This window comes from Bos mutus, chromosome 5 (genome assembly GCF_027580195.1).
Source record: "Bos mutus isolate GX-2022 chromosome 5, NWIPB_WYAK_1.1, whole genome shotgun sequence".
Taxonomy (NCBI): Eukaryota; Metazoa; Chordata; class Mammalia; order Artiodactyla; family Bovidae; genus Bos; species Bos mutus.
This window is the reverse complement of record NC_091621.1, coordinates 103,719,707-103,744,021: the sequence shown is the minus strand read 5'-3', so window position 1 is coordinate 103,744,021 and position 24,315 is coordinate 103,719,707. Positions and strand designations below refer to the sequence as shown.

The 24,315-nt window shown below is 47.3% G+C and overlaps 1 protein-coding gene across 3 annotated transcripts in view; it reads left to right on the top strand.

The window, feature by feature from the left end:
• The window catches only part of PPARA (peroxisome proliferator activated receptor alpha), a 73,736-nt gene that overhangs the window by 21,753 nt on the left and 27,668 nt on the right, over positions 1 to 24,315 (top strand). For 2 of the 3 annotated variants that reach the window (XM_070371434.1, XM_070371435.1), the window contains exon 3: positions 22,970 to 23,219. In XM_070371434.1, the coding sequence (XP_070227535.1) occupies positions 23,006 to 23,219 (214 nt within the window). In that variant the 5' untranslated portion in view covers positions 22,970 to 23,005. Of the gene's footprint in view, positions 1 to 22,969; positions 23,220 to 24,315 lie in introns of those variants that run through there. The other variant, XM_070371436.1, reaches the window with a different exon arrangement.

Sequence of the window (24,315 nt, the reverse complement as noted above, 5' to 3'; positions counted from 1 at the left end):
ATGCTTCAAATACACACACATGCACACACACATACACACACACATGTACACACACACATGTACACACACATACACATACACACACACATACACACACACACACACGCACATGCACACACACGCTGTATGGCTCAGTTCAGTTCAGTCGCTCAGTCGTGTCCGACTCTTTGTGACCTCATGAATCGCAGCACGCCAGGCCTCCCTGTCCATCACCAACTCCCGGACTTCACCCAGACTCACGTCCATCTAGTCAGTGATGCCATCCAGCCATCTCATCCTCTGTCGTCCCCTTTTCCTCCTGCCCCCAATCCCTCCCAGCATCAGAGTCTTTTCCAATGAGTCAACTCTTCGCATGAGGTGGCCAAAATACTGGAGTTTCAGCTTTAGCATCATTCCTTCCAAAGAAATCCCAAGGCTGATCTGCTTCAGAATGGACTGGTTGGATCTCCTTGCAGTCCAAGGGACTCTCAAGAGTCTTCTCCAACACCACAGTTCAGAAGCATCAATTCTTCGGCACTCAGCCTTCTTCACAGTCCAACTCTCACATCCATACATGACCATAGGAAAAACCATAGCCTTGACTAGATGGACCTTTGTTGGTAAAGTGATGTCTCTGCTTTTGAATATGCTATCTAGGTTGGTCATAACTTTCCTTCCAGGGAGTAAGCGTCTTTTAATTTCATGGCTGCAGTCATGGCTACCTACCTACAAAGATAGAGCAAGTAGGTAGAATGTTAATCATCAGCAAATATGATAAAGGGTACAGAGTTCACAGTGTTCTTTACACTATTCTACGTTTGTGGGCAATTTTTCTGTAAGTGAAATCACTTCCAAGTGGAAAAAAAAAAAAGCAGACAAACAGAAAAGCATAGGTTCTACCGTCTGTATCACAGCTATGTTTATTATCATGTTTATTTACCAAGCTGCAGATCAGAAGTGTGAGTCTGAGCTCACCTGTTCCGAAAATATCACTCCTAATTTATCTCCCTTTTAGTACTTTTTTAAAATGAAAAAATCTTTGAAATTTGACATAATTGTAGACTCACATGCAGTTGTAGGAAATAATTCAGAGAGATCCCCGTACTGTTTCTACTGTTTCCCCCGTGGAAACGTCTTATAAGACCACAGTGCCGCCTCATAGCCAGGATGAAGTCATGTGTCCAGAACATTCTCAGAGTCATTTTCAGAGCCACACCGATCTCTCAAACCCTGGCCTCTTCCTCACCCTGGTGGTCTGTTCTCCATTTCTATCATTGTATCATTTCGAGAGTGGTGCATAATGAGGCCAATAGAAGGCTGGGCACCGGAGAATCGATGCTTCCGAAATGTGGTGCTGGAGAAGACTTTTGAGAATCCCTTGGATAGCAAGATCCAACCAGTCCATCCTAAAGGAGATCAACCCTGAATATTCATTGGAAGGACTGATGCTGAAGCTGAAGCTCCAATATTTTGGCCACCTGATGTAAAGAGCTGACTCATTGGAAAAGACCCTGATGCTGGGAAAGATTGAGGGCAGGAGGAGAAGAGGGTGACAGAGGATGAGATGGTTGGATGGCATCACCGGCTCAATGGATGTGAGTTTGAGCAAACTCTGGGAGATAATGGAGGACTGCAGTCTGTGGGGTCACAAAAAGTCAGACAGGACTTAACGACTGAACAACGAACAAAAAACAGCATGTAACCTTTTGGTGCTAGCTTTTTCACATAGCGTAACTCTCATGAGATTCATACAGGTTATTGGATATATTAATAGTTCATTCTTTTTTTTGCTGAGTCGTATTCCGTGAAACAGATACACCAAGTTTGTGGAACCATTCACCATCAGAAGACATGTGGATTCTTTCCAATTGTGAGTTATTATGAATAAAGCTGCTGCGCAGGTTTTAAATAGCTCCATTGAGATGTCGTTTACATACCATACACTGGTATGTAACTGGTATGTTTAAACAATGGTTCAAAGTATACAATTCCATGGTTTCCATTATACTTATGGGGTTGTGCAACCATTGCCGCAATCTAATTTTAGAACATCTTCATCACCCCGGAAGAAACCACATACCCACTAACAATCATGCCTCATTCCCTGCACACCCCACCCTCAGCCCTGGAAAAGCACCAATCTGATTTGTCTGTACAATTGGCCTGTTGTGGACAATTTCATAGCAATGGATTTACCCAATACACGGTCTTCTGTGGCTGGCTTCTTTCACTTAGTATAATGTTTTCAAGGGTCATCCATGTTGTATCATGAATCAGTACTTCATTTCTTTTTGTCACCAAGAATCTTGTATAGATATAGTACATTTTGGGACTTACCAGGTGGCGGTAGTGAAAGAACCTGCCTGCCGATGCAGGAGATGTGAGTTTGATCCCTGGGTCGGGAAGATCCCCTGGAGGAGGGCATGGCAGCCCACTCCAGTATTCTTGCCTGGAGAATTCCAAGTACAGAGTAGCCTGACGGGCTGCAGTCCGTGGGTTCGCAAAGAGTCGGTCTCACCTGAAGAAGCAGCACAGGTGCATGCAGGCCCCGTGTGCTTTATTTATCCAGTAATCAGTCGGTGGACTTGTGAGTGGTTTCCACTCTTTGGCTGTGATGAATAATGCTACTATGAATGCTTCATGTACAAGTGTTTGTGGAGATGTATGTTTTCGTTTCTCTGGAAGTGGAATTGCTGTGTCATGTGGTAACTCTGTGTCTAACCTTTTTGAGGAACTGATAAACTGTTTTCCAAATGGCTCCATCATTTTACAATCTCAGTAGCAATGTGTGAGGGTTCCAGTCCCCCCACATCTTCACCAATACTTGTTACTGTCTGTCTTTTGTATTATAGTCATTCTAGTGGATGTGAAGTGGTATCTCACTGTGGTTTTGATTTGCTTTTCCCTAACCAAAGACATTGAGCATCTTTTCATGCACCTGTTGGCCATTTGTATATCTCCTTTGGAGAAATGTCTACTTAAATCCTTCGCCCATTTTTAAATTGGGTATCTTCCTTTTTGTTGCTGAGTTGTAAGAGTGCTTTATATCTTCTGGATAGAAGTCTTGTGTCAGATATTTGATTTTCACAGTTTTCTCCCATTTTGTGAGTTGTCTTCACTTTCTTGATGATAATGTTTATAGCGCACTTTAAAAAAAATGTCAACATCCAATTTGTCTTTCCCTTTTGGCAGTTGTGCCCTTGGTATGTCTTAAGGTTTCTTTGTGAACATAAATTTTCATGTCACTGGCATAAATACCCAAGAGTGCAAATTGATGGGTCATATAACTTTATGCTAACCGTTTCCCATTTCACGTTAAAAAGGTTGAGAGAAAGTGGTTGTGACCTTGTGACCAACTTATTCTATGTGTGTAAAAATGATTGGCTTCATTGTCTAAGATGGAACGGAGCTGATTTACCCTCCTGACAGAGACAACCAGAAATCCAGACAAATGTATGAAACAATGTTTTTCAAGACGTTGGACGTCAGGCAGTGAATGGCTCTGAAAACAAGCAAGGGGAGAGGTGTGATGCGAGTGAGTTTCCAGGCCGTGGCGCCAGGAGGAGGCGCCTGGGCAGAGCTTGGCAGGGTCTTTAAGCTGAGGAGATGGAGCCGAGAGTCTGGAGAGACCAAAGGGTCTAGGGTTCCCAGGGCAGAGCACCAGAGGAGAAAGCTCTGGGACCTGCTATATGCTGCCTGGCTCAGGCGTGTGAGTAAAGCTGCTTGAGGCCAGTGAAGGAGCCATCTGGGAGGATTAGAAGCATCAGCGCCCAGCAGTCAAGCTGGGCCAGGAATAGTGCCTGGCATGCACGTGGGGCTGGGAACAGTGCCTGTTTCCACTTGCTAGTCTGGAAAACCTCATGCTTCAAGAGGAATTGGACAGAGTACTCAGAAAGATCTTGCCCCAGTAGGGGGAGAGTTGCACTGGATTACATGCTGCTGTGGTCCTGCCTGACAATTCTCAAAATTAATAAACAAAAGGATCTTTTCCAAGTAATTTAACTACATCCCAGAAGAAAGCTCAAGGATCTTTATAGGAATACAGAATTACTCAGTACTGAATAAGGTAAAAATAAATTACAGTGTCTGACAGCTAATCAAGGGTTACTAGATAAGCTAAAAACCAGAAAAGAGGATCCATAATGTGGGAGGTGGGAATCAGTGAGTTGAAACTTACCCAGAACTGATATATACTGATGTGTGTGTATGTTAGATTAAGCAGTAAAATAGTTATTATGATTTTAAAAAATGAAAAGAGCCATCGCTGTGTTGGTGAACAACAGCAGCCTAATGTATGCATAATTAGAGATCCTAGGGAAAAAGTGGGGGGCAGAAAAAAACATTTGAAGAAATAATGGGATCAGTTCTTTGGGAAGATTTACAGTTCTTTAAGTTTATGTATCTAATAACAGAACTTTAAAATACATGGAGCAAAAGCTGAGAGAACTTCAAAGAGAAACAGACAGATACAAAATTATAGTCAGATAATTTATTAGATATAGGGAATATCAACAAGGATATGGAAGACTTGAACAACATTATCAAACAATCTGATCTGACATTTCTGTGCAGAGCAATCTACCAAACAGCAGCAGAACACTCGTCGTTTCCAGGTGCCTGCAGAACGCTTACCAGATACATTGTATTCTGGGCCATAAGGCATATCCCAATAAACTTTAAAAGGTTTAAGTCATATAAAGTAGGTTCTCTGACATAATGGAATTAAATTAGAAGTCACTAACAAAAACATGAGTGAAAACTCACCAAATATTTGGAAATTACATTGCATGCTTCCAAATAAGCCATGTATCAAAAAAGAAATCAAAGAAGAAATTAGAAAGTATTTTGAAATGAATGAAAATTAAAAACAACATGTTGAAATTTGTGGAACCCGCTATAGCAGTACTTAGATGCAAATTTATAACACTAAGCACCTTACTAGAAAAGAAGAAAGAACTCCTTAGGAATAGAAAAAGAAGAGCAAATTAAACCCGATGTAAGTACAAAAAAGGACATAATAAAGATCAGGGTGAAATCAATGAATAGAAAGCCAAACATAACTGAGAAGACCAATGAAATATTAATACAAAGCTGGTTCTTGTGAAAAGATGAATAATATTGATAAACTTCTAGCCTGTTTTATTCAGAAAAAGAAGAAAAGATACAAGCTACTAATATCTGCAATGAGAGAGGTGACATCACTGCAGGGTCTACAGCTATCAGAAGGATAAAAAGAAGACATTAGGAACTTTATGTCAACAAATTTGACAACTCAGATAAAAAGACAAGTTACTTGACATATGCATATTTCGAAAACTAAACTCAAGAATAAATTGATCATCTATCTAGCCCTACATCTATTAAATAAATAGAATTTGTAGTTAAAAAATCTTTCCACAAAGAAACCTCAGGCTTAAATGGCTTCACTGGTAGATTCTACCAAATATCTAAAGAATAAATGATACCATTCTATACAAAATCTTCCCCCAAATTGAAGAAGTGGGAGTAATTCCAATTCATTCTATGAGGCTAGCATTAATCTGATACCAAAACTAGGCAAAAGCATTACAAGTCAAGAAAACTAAATACCAAAATCCCTTCTGGACATAGATGCAAAAATTCTAATTTATAGTTTAGGACTTTGAATCTATGATGTATAAAAAAATGTTATATCATAGCCAAATGGATTCAGCCAGGAATGTAAGGATGGTTTAACAATCAAAAATTAGCATAATTCACCAAATTAACAGAATGAAAAAAAACTACATGATCATTTCAATAGATGTAGAAGAAGCTGTTGATGAAATTCCATATTTGCTACTGAGAAATCAGTGTTTTTTTTTACAAAGGTACAACAGCAGTTCAGCAGAGAAAAGACAATCTTTTCACAACTGTTTATCCATGTGCCCGAAATGAACTTTGCTCATTCCTCACACCATATACAAAATGAACTCAAAATGGGCCATAGATCTAAATGCAAAATCTACAGAAAGCAAGAATTAAGAATATCTATGTGACCTTGGGTTAGGCAACAGTTTTATAGTTATGACACCCATAGCCCAATCCACAAAAGGACAAAAATCGATGAATTGGACTTAATCAGAATGAACTTTTGCTCTTCGAAAGTCAGTGTTGGGAGAATGGAAATGCAAACTACAGGCTGAAAATAAGTTTTTGTAAAGCATAAGCCTGATACAGGACTTGTAACCAGAAAACAGGAAAAAAAAACTTAGGAAATTCACTCATTAAGAAAATAATCCAGTTTTTAAATGGGCAAGAGATTTGAACTGACACATCACCAAAGAAGATACGTAGGTAGCCAATAGCGTGAGAAAAATGTCCCACATCATTAGTTGCCAGGGCAATGCAAATTAAACCTACAATCCTTGTGCTCGGGTTTCACAGCTTTCACAGAGGTGATAAGGTGCTACTACAGACCCATTGCTGCTGCTACTGCCGCTAAGTCGCTCAGTCCTGTCCGACTCTGGGCGACCCCATAGACGGGCAGCCCATCAGGCTCCCCTATCCCTGGGATTCTCCAGGCAAGAGCACTGGAGTGGGTTGCCATTTCCTTCTCCAATGCATGAAAGTGAAAACTGAAAGTGAAGTCGCTCAGTCGTGTCCGACTCGTAGCAACCCCACGGACTGCAGCCCACCAGGCTCCTTCATCCATGGGATTTTCCAGGCAAGAGTACTGGAGTGGGGTGCCATTGCCTTCTCCGACAGACCCATTAGAAGAAATAAAATTCGAAAGAGTGACCACACCAAATGTTGGCCATGTCATGGAGGAACTGGACCTCTCATACACTGCTAGTAGAGATGAAAAACGATGCAAACACTTTGGAAAACAGTTTGGTAATCTCTTAAAAAGTTAAACACCTACCATTTGGTCCAGCAATCCCACACCCAGGTATTTAGCCAAGAGGAAAAAAAGCACCTGTCCATATAGAGACTGATACATGAATGTTTATAGCTGCTTTGTTTGTAATAACTCAAACTTGGAAACAGTCCAAATGTCCGTCCACAGGTGAATGGAATATTACTTTGCAACGAAGAGGGATGAACTCTGGACGTGCACAACAACACGAATGAGTCTCAGAGAAGCACGCTGAGTTAAAGGAGACAGACAAGAGTATACACCGAATGATTCCATTTACATAGAACTCGAGAAAATGCAGATAATTTGTAGTGACAGAAAGCAGATCAGTAGGGTGGGGGTCCAGACGGGTGAGAGAGAGAGAGGTTACAGATGGGCAGGAAGAAACTCTGGGGGCAACGGATGTTTTTACCATCCTGATGGCGATGGTGGTTTCACAGGTGTGTGCATATATCAAAACTTCTCAAACTGTATACTTGATACACATACAGGGACTTTCCTGCTGGTCTAGTGGTTAAGCATGCACCTTCTAATGCAGGGGACACAGATTCGATTCCCTGGTCGGGAATTTAAGGTCCCACGTGCTGCAGGGTAACTAAGCCTGTGTGCTTCGACTAACGAGCACCTTAGAGCCTGCAGGCAGCAACTAAGACTCGACACAGAAGAATAATGACTTTAAAATATATATAATACAAATTGAAAAAATTAATACGTAATGACTTTAAAAATATATATAATACAAATTGAAAAAAATTAATACGTAATTACTTTAAAAATATATATAATACAAATTGAAAAAATTAATACGTACAGTGTATTGTATGCCAGTTATACATCAGTAAGACCGGTTTTTAAAAACAAAAAAATGATTCACTCATAATTGGTATTAGAACTGTAGGCTTGGCCCTAAAGTCATCAGCTAAGACTCACATGGCCCAGCGTAAAGACACTCTCACAAATGACTCCACTGGCAAAGTTGAGTAGACAGTTCTCCACTGAATACGCAAACAGCAGCATGAGAGCTGGGCATTCCATTAATTATCTATATTTAATTTTGCCATGACTTTAAATCTCCAATCTCCACTGAATAAACAAATTGAAATGATGCTGGGTTTTTTTCTCAGCTCTAAACTTTACTAGACAGTCTAGTTAAGAATAACATTCCTGCAGCAGAGTATCTGCTGTTAACATAGATTAAACTGGGAAGGAAAAACAGCTTGAGGGTAATTCAGAAACTAGACGATAAACCTCAAAAAAATCACAGTGGTTGACCAGAAGGCTGTGAAACATGAGCCCTGGGAGATGTTACACCATTGGTTTTACCAAGGATAACAGTATGGTGGGTCAGGAGCGGAAACTGGAGGCTGGCCGGCAAGGTTCAAACCCCACCTCCACTTGTGCTGAGACCCTGGGCCCAGTACTGTAACCTCTCTGTACTGCAGTTACCTTACCTCTAAAATAAGCATATTCACAGGACCTTCTTCATGGGGCTGTTGCAAGGATGGAACGAGTTAACGCATGCTTGGCACGTTATGAAGATTCAAGGAGCATTAGCCTCCATCATCCATGGCAACAAAATCTCTAATTTAGAGCAGTGCTGTGTCTGCATGGTGGCCAACGATGATGTCAAGTTGACGCATAGGAGCCTATAGAACCACAGCAGATGAGACACGAGCAACTTTCAATATTTCACTGCAGGTTAGATGGCTAGAAGAGATCCTTGAGTTGAATTTCATAACTCCATTTAAAAAACACATTCCCCTGTCGTTGCCTGTGAGACAAGATAAGTACCAGGTTATCAGGGGAGGGAGAGACTCGAGTCTCAGAGAGAGGCACAGTTACCGCGCTGAAACAATATACCAGCACGTTCCTGCTTCCCCACCCATTGGCCTGCTCACCTGGATGCTGAGTTGTGAGTGGGAGTCCCCTCCTTTCCCCGCTGTAAGCGTGCCGTCCTGTCGTCTTCCGCTTCCAGTGCCGCTGTTGAGAAATGCAAAAGCGTTCTGAAGCAGGAAGTCAAGGCGCCTACATATGAGCCCTCACGTTGCAAACTTTCAAAGATTTGAACCTGCGTTTACGTGTCCAGCTGTGTCCGCTGGCTCAGGTACCTGGCGCACGTTGCTGTGTGCATGCTCTGCAAGTGGCTGTGCTTGTGAGCCCAGTGCACGGCATCTCTGTTTCCGGCCGAGGATGTCCAGGAACCAATGTGAAAGCAGCGGCGATGTAGCTGGCACTGCTGCAAGCCCCTGTGTGCCAGCTGTGGTACTCTTCTTGTTGTTCAGTCGCTCAGGTGTGTCCGCCTCTTTGCAACCCCATGGACTGCAGCAAGTCAGGCTTCCCTGTCCTTCACTATCCCCCAGAGCTCGCTCAGACTCATACCCACTGGGTCGGTGATGCCATCCAACTATCTCATCCTCTGTCGTCCCCTTCTCCTCCCGCCCTCAGTCTTTCCCAGAATTAGGGTCTTTTCCAATAAGTCAGTTCTTCACATCAGGTGGCCAAAGTATTGGAGCTTCAGCTTCAGTGTCAGTTCTTCCAATGAATATTCAGGACTGATCTCCTTTAGGATGGACTGGTTGGATCTCTTTGCAGTCCAAGGGACTCCCAAGAGTCTTCTCCAGCTCCACAGTTCAAAAGCATCAATTCTTCGGTGCTCAGCCTTCCTTATGGTCCAACTCTCACATCCATACATGACTACTGGAAAAACCATAGCTTTGACTAGACAGACCTTTGTTGGCAAAGTGATGTCTCTGCTTTTTAACATGCGGTCTAGGTTTGGCATAGCTTTCCTTCCAAGGAGCAAGCGTCTTTTAGTTTCATTCTGCAGTCACTACTGCACTTTTCAAGGTGCTGTACTGTAAGGTTAAAAGGGTTTCCTTGCTTTTTGTATCTGTTTGTTTTTAGGTATTATCTGTGTGAAAGTGTTATAGACCTATTGCAGTGCAGTACTACAGAGCCCGGGCTCCCTGGTGGCTCAGTGGTAGAGTCTGCCTGCCAGTGCAGGAGATGCAAGAGACCTGGGTTCAATCCCTGGTTTGGGAAGATCCCCTGGAGAAGGAAATGGCAACCCACTCCAGTATTTTTCCCTGGGAAATCCTATGGACAGGAGCTTAGCTGGCTATAATCCATGGGGTCACAAAGAGTTGGACACAACTTCGAGACTAAAGCAACAAGTATACAGCCCGTTGTGTGAGTTGGGTACCTCGGCTAACTTTGTTGGACTTAGAGATGTGCTGTGGGGTGGAGCTCATTCCTAAGTAGGGGATGTACTGTATTTGACGCTTTGCATGGGGCACGTGTGCCCCCTCTGAAAGCTGGGAGGGTCTGGTGGCCTTTCTTGGTCCCAGTGTGCTCCAGAATTTCCCCGTGCTCTGCTGTGATGTGGGTCTGCATTCACCCCCTGTACTGGGGACCTGGCAACGCACAGCCTTCAGTTCTGAGAGCAGTTCTCGCGGATCTTTTCCTTCGCCCCAGCTCCCCGCCTCCCTCCCTCTGGGACATCTTTGCTTGGTTAAGTCTCACCCCTGGACTGCTCCTCTCACTTTCTCCTCTGTCTTCTCCCATTTCCATCTGCCTTTTCGCTTTGCTTTCTGGGAGATGACGGCCTTTATCCCCCTACCCTTAGGGACTTTGTAAGTCAGCTCCAGAGTTACACAACTCCTGTGCAGCTGTGGCAGTTCTGGTGACTCCAGAAGGCACATTTCCTAATCTCTGGGCTAAGATTAAAGTTTGAGTTTAAAAAAAGAAGTCCTGCAAATATCGTATATGAAGGCATGTGTATGGAATCTAGGAAGATGGTACTGATGAACCTATTTACAGGGCGGCAGTGGCAAGGCAGACACGAAGAACAGACCTGTGGACCCAGTGGGGAAGGAGCGGGTGAGACGGACTGGGCGGGTAGCATGGGAACGTGTGCACTACCGTACGGAAAACGCGTAGCAAACGGAAAACGCGTATCGTACGGAAAACGTGTAGCATACGGAAAACGCGTAGCATACGGAAAACGCGTAGCCGGCGGGAATCTGCTCTATGATGCAGGCAGCTCAAACCTGCTCTGTGACAACCTAGAGGGTGGGAGATTCAGGAGGGAGGGGACATATGCATACCTATGGCTGACTCGTGTTGATGTATAGCAGACACCAATACAATGTTGTAAAGCAATTATCCTCCAATTAAAAGCAAATAAATTTTTTAAAAAGTAGTTTTGGGACTTCCCTGGTGGTCTTCCACTGCCGGGGGACACGTTTCGTCCCTGGTCAGGGAGCTAAGATTCCACAGGCTGAATGGCACCGTAAAAAAAAAATCACAAAAATAAAAACAATAAGGAAATTAAAAAATGTTTGAACTTCTGCAAAGCTAAGCTCCTGTTGACTTTTTGAGTGTGGTAATCGGGTTTCCCCCTGAAACTCTCCGTCTCCAATACTCAGTGCCAGCTTGCATCTGTTTTCCTGGGTGCTTACTGGTGAGCATGTTTTACCTTCCACCGTGCCCCCCAATTACTTGGAGCTCAAGAATGAGAGTGTTTTCTTAGTCGGTGGTCTCCCCTCTATGCCTATCACAGCCGCTCACAGACCCATGAAGCTGAAGAGAAGCCATCCCTTGGTGACGGTAGAGATAAAATTGTAATACTGTGTATCAGTTGTCCATATAGAACTGCTGGAGAGACGAGGAGGATTTTTCCCCAATCTCTTCATCCTTATGGAGGAGGATGAACCCAGTGACACCATTGTATTACTATCCCAGATTTGGCTTTTCTCTTGCTGTCGTCTCATTCGCTGCAGAGCAAGAGACACTGACGTGAGCACGCATCATTGTTCAGTGGGGTAAGAGAGACAGAGGCAGCCCCTCTGAACGCTGGACGCACCGATTGGTTTCGTAGCTTAGCGTGGTTTATGAAAACGTCCAAAAAGTGGTTCTCACCTCCCAGAAAGTGGGACCTTGTCCTTGAAGTTGCTCCTCTGAGTGCGTTTACAGAAGGGCTGATGCTGAATTCCCAGATGGTTCTGCAGGCCGAGCTGGCTCTGGGCATTCAGAGCATTGCTGGAGGGAGCTTGTCTCCCCAGAAACTTCTGGTCCCTCCTGTCTCTCCGAACGTTGTCACTAGAGGAGGCCCACTTTACTCTGAGTCCCCGTGTCTGACTCTCTGTGGCTCCATGTCAGACCGGAAAAATGGGAGGATGCTCAGACCTTGCCCGCTGTGGCCCAATGTTGAATGCGATGCCTCTGACCGCATCCAGAACCGAAACAGGAGCTAAAGGAGAGTGGTTTGGACACGGCCACGTCTCTGCCATTTGCAGCAACAGATTGGACCTAGAGATGATCACGTTAAGTGAAGCGAGTCAGACAAAGACTTGGATTGTATGGTGTAACTTACCTGTGGAATCTAAAAAAGCGATATCAGTGAATTTATTAATGAATCAGAAACAGACTCACAGACCTAGAAAACAAATTTATGGTTTCCCGAGGGGATGGTCCTGGGGAGGGATAAATCAGCAGGGATTAACAGATATGCGGGCTTCCCAGGTGGTTTAGTAGGTAAAGAATTCGCCTGCAGTGCAGGAGACACCGACAGATGTGGGTTTGATCCCTGGGCCGGAAGGTCCCCTGGAGGAGAAAATGGCAACCCACTCCAGTATTCTTGCCTGGAGATTCCCATGGACAGAGGAGCCTGGTGGGCTACGGTTCATGGGGTCAGAAAGAGTCAGACATGATTGGAGCAACTGAGCATGCACGCACAACAGACATGTGCTGCTGTGTGTGAGACAGACAAGCAGCAGTGGCCTGCTGTGCAGCGTGGGAGCTACACACACTGTCCTGTGATAACCTGTAAGAAGAAGGATCTGAAAAAGAACATACATATGTACATATGTGTATAACTGAGCCACCTTGCTGTACACCTGGAACTAATGCACATTGTGAATTAACTACACTTTGATTTTTTTTTTAAGGTTTTTTAAAAAAGAAAATAATGGACACATCTGTTATCAAGTTTCTGAAATCAAAAAGCCAAAATTAGCCTCCAGGATATACAACTACCAAAAGTAATTGTCTTTCTACTTGATTTCTCTTGGTTTAGAACAAACTTAGATTTCAGTGAGTTGGCCTGGAGAAGTTAAAGATAAAGGGACTTTTCTCTTTCCCGTAAAACCTTTGTCTAGGCTCTCAGCACTGCAGGGCAGGCGGTGGAAATACATTCGGGGCTGACGCCCTCAGTCGGCCGTGAGTAGTCTGCTTCCTTCTGTCTCACTCTGTTTCAGCAGTGTGAAGGCCTCACCGGTCTCCGACATCCTTCTTGGTACTTGTAGAATCTAATACAGATGCTGCCTCGTTTCCCCTTCCTCCTGGTGTTCAGCTCAGCCCACCCAGGGGCATTTTGAACTGTATGTTTCCATCAGCTCGCTCTTGCCTTTGTTGTAGTTCAGTTGTTCAGTCGTTTCTGTCTCTTTGAAAACCCATGGACTGCAGCACACCAGGCTTCCCTGTCCTTCACCAACTCCCAGAGCTTGCTCAAAGTCATGTCCATCGAGTAGGTGATGCCATCCAGCCATCTCATCCTCTATCGTCCCCTTCTCCTCCTGCCTTCAATCTTTCCCAGCCTCAGGGTCTTTTCCAGTGAGTCAGCTCTTCGCATCAGGCGGCCAAAGTATTGGAGTTTCAGCTTTAGCACCAGTCCCTCCAGTGAATATTCAGGGTTGACTTCCTTTAGGATGGACTGGTTTGCTCTCCTTGCCATCCAAGGGACTCTCTCAAGAGCCTTCTCCAGCTCCACAGTTCAAAAGCATCAGTTCTTCGGCTCTCAGCCTTCTTTAAGGTCCAGCCAGGCAGGAGGAAGGGCGTGATTAAGGGATAAAGGTGGGGGTAGGGCGGGGGGACCTGAGGAAGGAGGAGGGACAGTCGATCCACACACGCTCAGGCCAGCCAGTGTGTGGATGTTAGTAACCCCATCGCAGCTGTTGAGACTCGTTTCAGGTATCCAAGGTCACCCAGAGCAGGATGGGGCTTCATCTGCCCGCCCGATGCTGCTGCTGCTAAGAGCTGTAGGAGGCGAACGCTGGTAACATCCTCAAAACTTTCCGGAAGAGGAGGCATTGACAGAGGCTGAGTCTGCATGTCCCGCAGACACCACCACAGCCCGCCCCTGAATTCGCCACCCTCCCTCTCCACGACTCTCCGCTCTGGGAACCGGCTCTTCTCTTCATGCTCCCGGTTTCATGGCGTCACCTTGTCTCCCAGTTACCTGAGCTGGGGAGGAGGTGTAGCCCAGGCTCCTTCCGAGTTCCCTGCTCCATCCCTGCCCGCTGGCCATGTTAGGTCTTTGTTCTCTTCCCTCCCACCTCCCCAGATCAGCCCTGGGGCGTGTCGCCTCTTACAGGGAGCAGTTACCACTCACTCTGGAGGAGTCCTGCTGCTTCTCACCCTGCCTGCTTTCATTTAACTCTGGATCCCACCTGCTGCCAGAACAAGCCCAGTGCAGCTCCTCCCACGTCACCGTCCGCAGGCATCCCTCCGTGGCTGCTTCCTGCTTGCAAGGTGGAGGCCACAGGCTGAGTCCTGAGCCGTGAGCGGTGACACACCTCAACTGCACTGCAGCCTCTTCCCCTGTGCAGGACCCCACCCCCGACCCATGCTGCCCCAAAGAGGGTCCCAGGTTCTCTGGGGCTCCCTCTCGGAGGCTGGGCTCATTTCCCCACCGCTTGGATCTTGGCTCACCTCCGACTCGCTTTGACCCGCAGAAATTGGCCAAAGTGATGCAGTATTTACGAGTGAGGTCGCCAAGCTCCCACACTCCCTCTTGGAAGACGAAGGCACTTGCAGGAGCCCTGGGCTGGCCTGCTAGGATAGAGGCCACGTGGTGAGAAGGGCCCAGCCTGGACCCAGTGTCCATCCCCACTGACCCCCCAGCCACCGTGACCCGCTGACCAAGGAAGATTTAGCCAGCCCAGCCCGAGTTGCTGACCCACAGAACTGTGAGCAAGCACAGTGGATGGAGTTCCAGCCGCTGAGCGGGGGGGTGTTTGCTGTGCAGCCACGGGTCATGGGTCCAGCCCCCTCAGTGTGGGTGATCCTGGCCTTCTCAGCTACTCAGTGATGTTTCAAGTCGTCTCTGCACACGGGCTGTGCCCTTTTCTTAGAAACGCCTCCTCACCCTTTTTCTTCTGCTGCATTTCTTTATGGCCACCTCTTAGCATTCAGCATGGACATCCCCTCCTTGGTGGAGGCCCCCCGACCCTCAGGGTGTCCCCAGATGGCCCTCATCACACTGACTCTGCCGTCTCTCGTTTATTTCTCTCTCTTCACGTCTGGGCTGCATAAGGCAGGTCCCTCTTGAGCCTCTGGTCCCCTTTGTCAGTGGACCAGGGCTGCCTCCCCTGCCCCAGTGTGGACCCATAGCGAAAGCGCTGCAGTAACTGCTCCCGAGGGCCTGGTTCCGGGTGTGCCCCTGCACCCCTCCCCGCCCCGTCTCAGCTCCCACACCCCTGCCCTGGAGCTGTGGGTCCCCCCTAAGAGGTCTCCAGGAGAAGCATGGTCACCAGCTCAGGGGAACGCACACAGTCCACCAAGCTCACAAAACACGGCTCCCATCCCAGCGGTGAGCCCCAGCTTGACTCGCGTCCTGTCGTCCGTGGGATGTTCCTCCAACAGCCACCAGGCCCTCCCTGCCTGGGGTGTCACTGCTCAGGTCTGCGACCATCAGGGCCCCTGATTGTCCACTGTTGGTCTGTCGTCTGAGCGGCAGAAGCTCAGTGTCCGCCCCGCTGCTCCTGGTTCTGTCTTCTTTGGGTCAAAGCGTTTGTGTCATAAATATGCGTTTAATTTCCGTGGACTCTCGCTCACAACTTCTTACGTTTATTTCTTAATTGAAGTCGACTTGATTTACAATGTTGTGTTCATTCACGCTGCACAGCGGTTCAGTTATATGTATATACACACACATATGGTGGTGGTGGGGCTGCTCAGTCGTGTCTGACTCTGTGACCCCATGGACTGTAGCCCGCCAGGCTCCTCTGTCCATGGGATTTCCCAGGCAGGAATACTGGAGTGGGTTGCCATTCCCTTCTCCAGGGGATCTTCCCAACCTAGGAATCAAACCCGGCTCTCCTGCACTGCAGACAGACTCTTTACTGAGTGAGCTACATAGTAGCCTTATATGTATATAAGCCATATACAGTTTTTCATGTTCTTCTCCATTACGGCTCGTCGCAGGGGGTTGAATGTAGCTCCCTGTACTCTGCAGTAAGACCTTGTCGTCCCTCCGCTCTGTGTAATAGTTTTCATCTGCTAACCTCAAACTCCCAGACCATCCCTCTCCAACCCCCATCCTCCTTGGCAGCCAGCAATCTGTTCTCTCTCTCTGTGAGTCTGCCTCTGTTTCCCAAGTAGGTCCCGCTGTGTCGTATTTTAGACTCCACATATAAGCAACGTCATATGGTATTTGTCTCTCTCTGACCTACTCCACTCTGGTATGGTAATCTCTAAGTCCGTCCACGTTGCTGCTGTTGGCTTTGTTTTGTTCTTTTTATGGCTGAGTAGTAGTCATGTATCCGTCTTTGCCACGTCCCCTTTATCCATTCGTCTGTCCACGGACGGGTAGGTTGTCTCCACGTCTCTGCTGTTGTAAATAGTGCTGCTGAGAACATAGGGATGCACGTACCTTTTTGTGTTGTAGTTTTGTCTGGATATCCCTCCAGGAGTGGGATTGCTGGATCACAGGCAACTCCATTTTTTTTTTTTGAGGGACTCCATACTGTTTTCCACAGTGGCTGCATCCACTGGCTTCGGTTCTCAGCTCACGCACCTTCCGTCGCAGCTGGCACCAATGTGTGTCCAAAATGGCCACTTGCCTGTGGTTATTTTGGTATCACCATCCACAAAAGTAAGATTATATTTCGGAACGATAACTCCATTTTCAGGAACATGGGAAGGAGTGGGTTTGAAGTGCTGGAACAGCTACATGATAGAGTGTGACCTTTCTGTAAAACTGGAGGGAGATTTCTTAGAAATGATCGGGAACATTCTCTTTGCACCTTTAAAGACAGGTGTAGAGGCTCACAACATCCTTTTGTCTCCCATTTCTGCCTGCCAGACTCTTGATTACAAAATTTCACGTCTTAAGCGTTGTTGGAAAAGATCTAGAAAGCTCTAGTCAAACCTATTGTGCAGAGTGCTCCTAGCATGTTTGATTTAATTCGTTAAAATGCACAGTCCTTTGTTTTCTTTTTATTGTACTCTGGAACTTTCTCTTCTGTTTCAGACGTGTTTCCTAGGCCTTTTCTATACTTTGTTAATCATTATGCAGGCCCTAATGATTAATCTATTTCAGTGAACTTCAGGTGCAAGGTAAAGTTGCAGAGTGCTTTTTGGCATTATTTTGTTTATTTTGAAATGTTGTTTCCAGTCCTAACCCAGCAAGTTAAGCCAAAAGTCATCTCAGTAGTTGTGTAATCTCCATAAGGTGTACAGCACAGTATAAAGAATGTGACAAGGTAGTAAATCAGAGTCGATGAAAAGTGGAAAAATTCCTTGTCTGAAAGCTGCTTGTCTGCCCACAAATGGCACTCTTTTGACAAAAATCCCCTCTTTTACTTTTAATCACTCAGTGAAGTGTAGTCAGACTTACCCGAGTGAAGACAGCTGTCAGCAGATTGCTCAGGCAGCATTGTCAGGCCTGAGAAGGGACCATCTAGCAGGGCTTTACGGTACGGTAAGAACTGAACAGAGCCGGGTAAAGAAAAGCAAAGTAAAAGACTGATGTTTGCTCAGCTATTTATCTGGACCCTTTTGAGTCAAACATAAGTTCTGAGCGAGAGAACTCCAGCCTAATTCCACTTGTTCTTTTTCTTGAGTATGTGATGTCACAGCATAGAAATATGTTTAGATGGTGAACTTTTATTTAGTACTTTATTTCAGAGAACATTTGCAAAAGGCCTCCTAGGTCCAAGAAACTCTGTTAATAATGTATGTGCGCGGGGGTACTTCCCTGGCGGTCCAGTGGCTAAGCCTCCACGTTCCCAGTGCAGGGGGCCTGGGTTCGATTCCTGGTCAGGGAACTAGGTCCTGTATGCCACCACTAAGGCCTGGGACAGCCGAATAAACTAATTAAATAAATAAATACTTTAAACAAAAACTTTAAAAAGTAACGTAAGGGGACAAAAATGGGTGAGACACAGCAACACCCTCGGGAGACAACAGCCAAGTGAGTCCCTGCTTTGTTACTCCAATCAGATAATGAGACTTCCTGACTCTCTGCAAAGCACTGTTGTGTCACTGACCGTTCTCCAAGTCCTCTCTCTGCTGCTTCTCTGGTAGAGTCAGACTGGCGCTCTGTCCACGCCTTTCCTGAGCAGTCGGTGATGCATGCCAGTCGGCCTCCCAGGCCGCGGGCACGGTCCCCGTCTCAGGATAAAGGTGCACCCCCCGCCCACCTCCCCGTGTGAAGCCTGCCTTTTCCTGCCCACTTGGACTCCTGCTCACTGCTTTCACCGCGACACAAACAGCTGGACGTGACTTAGTAGCTGAACAACAGCAAACAACAACGGTGCCCGGGTGTGTGTGTGTGTTTCGTCTCTCAGGCTTAGTTTCATGGTTATGATTCACTCTGTTAATTTCTCTTTTTTTCATTTAATTTTGTTTTAAATCTCTTTTTCACTGCACCGCTCAGCATGTGGGGTTATATAATTGTTCCCTGACCAGGGATCAAACCCACACCCCCTGCAAGGCTGAGTCTTAACCACTGGACCATCAATATTTTGACGGATCGGTGTTCTACTAAAAGTAGAATTTTAGCAGTTTACATTTGAGTTTCCCATATACGGGATACGGTTCTAACACTTAAGTTGGATGAGAAAGGGGAGAAAAAAAAATGCATTTAGAAGCCAGTGAGTCTCAGAATGGATCGTCCAGGAAGGGGGACGGAGTATGCATCCCCCACGTCTCTGTTGGAACTCGGCTTTATTACCGGTCAGTGTCCTCAACACCCACCACCCCATCGCTCGCTGCTCCCTGCCTGGAAACCGAGGCCTGTTTGACTTCCATTTGCACCACCTCCTGATGTCTTGCCTCTTGGCTACACTGGGAGCTGCTGAGACATCATTGGTGGTGTCTTTTTCTCTCTTCTAAAGCCCTGGAGGACCTAGGACCCTGGGCCAGGGCACGGTAACTGGCACCTGGCTGCCCATCTTGGCCGACCAGGCGGTGGCTGTGTTCTGTGGGCTCCAGAGGCAGGGACTTGCCGTGATCTTCCTGATCCCAGAGCAGAGGTGACTGGTGTGGAGGCCGGGTGTGCAGAGGCTGCCAGGAACCGCAGGCCCACGATGTACGGCATGTGCCACGCGGCCTCGTCTTTACCTGTGGAAACGTCCAAAGGGCAGTGTCCCTTATCTGCTCTGGCTGGAAGCAGGCAGGGCCAGTGTGTCCAGTGATGTGTGGCGGCCGGTCCTCTGGCCAGAGGTCACGGTGTTGCCTCACTCCCCAGGGATCTCGTTTCAGTTCAGTTCAGTTGATCAGTCATTTTCCTACTCTTTGCGACCCCGTGGACTGCGGCATTCCAGGCTTCCCTGTCCATCACCAACTCCCAGAGCTTGCTCAAAATCACGTCCATTGAGTCGGTGATGCCATTCAACCATCTCATCCTCTGTCATCCCCGTCTCCTCCTGCCTTCAATCTTTCCCAGCATCAAGGTCTTTTCCAGTGAGTCAGTTCTTCATACCACGTGGCCAAAGTATTGGAGTTTCAGCTTCAGCATCAGTCCTTCCAATGAACACTCAGAACTTATCTCCTTTAGGATGGACTGGTTGGATCTCCTTGCAGTCCAAGAGACTCTCAAGAGTCTTCTCCAACACCACAGTTCAAAACCATCCATTCTTCGGCACTCAGTTTTCCTTATAGTCCAACTCTCACATCCTTTAGCTCTTCATTAACAGAAACACTGACGTTTCTCTCCATAAATCTCAGGTACCCTCGGAAAGCAACCGAAAGGTAAAACGATAAGATGGCAGAGCATTCCAACTCCCTGTTGGAATGCCAGGGAGACGAGCATCGTTTGTAGTCAGAGCTGAGTTCCTCCGGATCTGGGCTCTCCTGGTTGAAAGATAGGATGTCTGCAGGAATACAAGCCTGCCTCCACCTGTGTTTTCCTTGCAGCACTGAGTATGACGGCACAGAGGAGGTGGTCGTGGCCCCTGCCTGGCTTTCGTATAGTTTGAAGTTGAATTTTATGGTGGAGGTAGTAAATTAATGACTGCACTTTGGAATCTTTTGTTCATGGTGGAAAATACCTTTTTCTTTTAAAAAAAAAATCTACTTTAGATGTGGACCATTTTTAAAATCTTTATTGAATTTGTAATATTGCTTCTGTTTTATGTTTGGTTTTTTTGGCCACAAGACGTGTGGGATTCTAGCTCCCCAACCAGGGATGGAACCTGCATCCCTGTACTGGAGGGTGAAGCCGTAATCACTGGACCACCAGGGACCTCCCAGAAAATATCTTAAGGAATCCCTTTATCTCACTTGCCATTTGAAGAAATTCAATTATGATGCAGAATAAAATACAATAAAAAAGCACAGATCACAGTCAGATTTACAGTCTGATTTAAAAGATGATAACATCTTCTCAATCATATGGAAGTTTAATGATTCCCTTTTCTTTTTCGCTATGGCGTTATCATTGACTATGATCATTTATTGTCAGAATCCTGGCATGAGATGTGACTCTCACAAAAGTATGTGAACTGGACCCATTTTTCGTTTCTAAAGGAAGGAAACCATCCCTTCATCTTTGCACTTGAAGCTGCTATTGATTTGCAGCTGGGCTGAGATGGGAAATGCTTTGACACAAGTACATTCCACAGGTCTGCTTTTGGCAGGGTCCTCTCCCTTGGTCCCAAAAGCCCAGCCTTCCGTGGTCATGGTGGCTCAGAGGGTAAAGTGTCTGCTCGCAACACAGGAGACCCAGGTTTGATCCCTGGATTGGGAAGATCCCCTGGAGAAGGAAATGGCAACCTGCTCCAGTATTCTTGCCTGGGAAATCCCATGGACAGAGGACCCTGGTAGGCTATAGTCCATGGGGTCGCAAAGAGTTGGACACGACTGAGTGACTTCCCTTTCCTTCTTTCTTTCTTTTCTTTCTTTCCTTGGTCCCAAGAGCCCAGCCTTCCGAGGTTGTGGAGGGACCACAGCGACCCCCCTCCACCGCTGAGCCCTGGCCAGGACTGGTGGCACGCACCCCTCGGGTCCTGTCCTCAACATGAGCGTGGGCCTCCCTGAGACCATTTCAGAAGCTGAATGTTGCCTCGTCGGCCTTGTTGGCGAGGAGAGACCAGGCTGGGCTGGGGGGTGAACTTGGAGGGGGCCTCGGGAAGGTGGGGAGGGGAGGTCGGTTCAGGCAGGGGGCTGGGCTGACGCTGGGGTTCTAGATGGGGAGATGACCCGTGCCCCTGGTCTCGGGGGCATGGGGGCTGGTAGCCAGGGCGAGGTGGGGAAGGTGTGTCACCAGGGCCCATGTTGTGCAGGAGACCAGGCCCTGGTCTGAAGGTCGCAGGAAGTGGTTTCAGAGGTGTGGGCAACAGCGTGAACCCAGTCAGCACAGGGAGGACCTGTGCTTTGACTTTGTACCCGTGCTCCGGCTGCCCTCGGGGCGGGTCACGGGTTGCAGCCTCCGACAATGTTTGCTTCTCACCGTCTAGGTGGCACGCAGGCCAAGATTAGAGTGTGGGCGGCTTTGGTTCCTCTCAAGGCCCCTCTGCTTGGGTCACAGGGCCACTGTCCGCTGTGTCCTCACGGGCCGCCCCCCTCAACCATGTGTACACCCCCGTGTCTCTTTGTGTGTCCAGATTTCCACCAGCCAGATTGGATTAGGGCCTCATCTTAATGTAATCACCCCTTTATTATGTCCAAATGCAACCCCATTCTAGGGCCCTAGGGCTTCCCAGGTGGCTCAGTGGTAGAGAATCCACCTACCAGTGCAGGAGACACAGGAGACGCGGGTTCAATCCCTGGGTTGGGAAGATCCCTGGAGGAGGGCAAGGCTACCCACTCCAGTATTCTTGCCTGGAGAGTCCCATGGACAGAGGAGCCTGCTGGGCTACAATCCATTGGGTCGCAAAGAGTCAGACACGACTGGGCAGGCACGCACAGGCGTCGGGACTCCCACACAGGGATCTGGGGGGCACGCTGCAGCCTGAAGATGCCCGTGTAGAGAGCGTTCTTCCGTGTGTGAGCTGAAACAGCCTGGCACTGTCGGGGACTGCCCTGTTTAGATTTTTGTGACCCCAGATGTGCTCGTCACAGCGTAGTCACCTTAGGAACACCTACCTGCACGGCGCACCCCACGGGCACAGAGAACACATAATTCTGTCCCCAGCTTGCCCGCCAGCTTCCTGCCCCTGCAACCCCCCGGGACCCCAGCCGAGGACACCGACCCGCTTGTGCCTGCAAGTACCCCCGCAGGCATCCATCCTGGGGGCTCCGCACTTGCCACTACTCTCGCTGGACATTCTCCCCAAGATGTCTGCACAGCTGTCTGCCGTGTTCCTGCTGGGGTCTGCGCCCTTTTAAGTGAGGCCCTCCCTGGCCAGCCGTGTGGAGCCGTGCCCTCCCCATCCCCCTCCTGCATCCTTGTGTGCCCATCAGACAGTCCAGACGTGTCCCCACCGGAGGGGCTGCCCCGGGCCAGCGGGGACTAAGCGTGTGTCCGCTGCTACTTCCGTCTTCCTCCGATACACAGAGGGCACGGCAACGCTGAGGGAGTCCCGGCCGGGTCAGCTCTGGTTCCTGAGACAAGCTCTTGTTTAGAGATTTTTCATTTTGAGGGGAGTTCCCTGGTGGCCCAGTGGTTAGGATTTGGTTCTGCCACTGCCAAGGACCTGGGTTCAGTCCCTGGTCAGGGAGCTGAGATCCTGCAAGCCGCTTGACCAAAATAAAAAATAATAAGAATACAATATGTTCCTTTTCTTACTGAGCTTATCAAGAGTCAAGCGGAAGGAGAATGGCTGACAATGTTACTCTTTCGATTATGAGTTCAGGCATGTCCACTGGCCAGTGATGCTTCCATTCAAGGAAAGCCAGTGGCCCTCCGAGTCTCCAGTGTTTTCACTGACGGCTTCTCTCTCCTCCCAGGAGATCGGAGCTGGGCAGTGGGACCAGCTCCTCCCAATGGAGATGGTGGACACAGAGAGCCCCATCGGTCCCCTCTCCCCACTGGAGGCTGATGACCTGGAAAGCCCGCTCTCGGCAGACTTCCTACAAGAGATGGGAACCATTCAAGAGATTTCTCAGTCTATTGGGGAGGACAGTTCCGGAAGCTTCAGTTTTACAGAATACCAGTACTTAGGAAGTGGTCCAGGATCAGATGGCTCCGTTATTACAGGTAAGCGTACTACTTCCTGGAAAGCTTTACTCAGAAATGTTTTTTCCGCAGAGAACAGTGTTCGCGTCACCTGGAGGAGAGGTTGCGTCTTTCTGCCTTGAAATATGCAGCCGTGAGAGCGTGACATCCCGTGCCGCTGGGCTTTTGAGGCGTCTCACGGTGTGTCCTCTTTATAAAAGCTGGACATAAGTCACATAATGCTTGAAATTCAGCTGGCAGCCGCTTTGTTTTTTAATGGTGTGAGTTTATGTTTCTTTAAAGCAGAGACTCCTATTGTAATAAAAATCACTGTCTTGTCTGGAAACGGATATGAACCATCTCCCTACTCTTTTGTAAACCTTCATGTATGGGATGCATGAACAGCAAAGCCCTACTGCGCAGCATGGAGAACTAAATTAATTTTTTCACTGTTGTTCAGTTGCTCAGTTGTGTCTGACTCTTGGTGACCCCATGGACTGCACCACATCTGGCTCCTCTGTCCTCCACTCTCTTCCAGAGTTTGCTCAAATCCACGTCCATTGAGTTGATGATCTAACTATCTCATTCTCTGCCACCCTCTTCTGCTTTCGCCTTCCCAGCATCAGGGTCTTTTGCATATGATAAACCGTAATGCAAAGGAATATTTTAAAAAGGAATGTATATATGTATATGTGTACAACTGAATCGCTCTGCTGAACAGCAGAAATTAATACAATGTGGCATATCAACTATGCTTTAGTAAAAAAAATATTAAAACTGTAAAAAAAGAATTTTAAGATGGTTATGGTAAAAAAAAAAAAAAGAACTACATTAAGCATCAGGCGAGGCAGATACAAAGCAGTAAAATGTGGGGTCTAGTCTGGTAGCCTCACTGGGAAAGAGGGAGTCGCAGCGCAGTCCATCTCTCTGGGCAACATGTAAGCCCACCCCGGAGACTCCTCTGGAGGTCCAGTGGCTAGGATTCCAATGCCTCCACTGCAGGGGACATGGGTTCAGTCCCTGGTTAGAGAACTAAGATTCTTCAAGCCTTGCAGCATGCCCCCGCCAAAGCCACCCTGGGATAATGTGGTGTAGACTGCACCCTTGATTTAAAGGAGGCTCCTTTGGAGGTGGACTT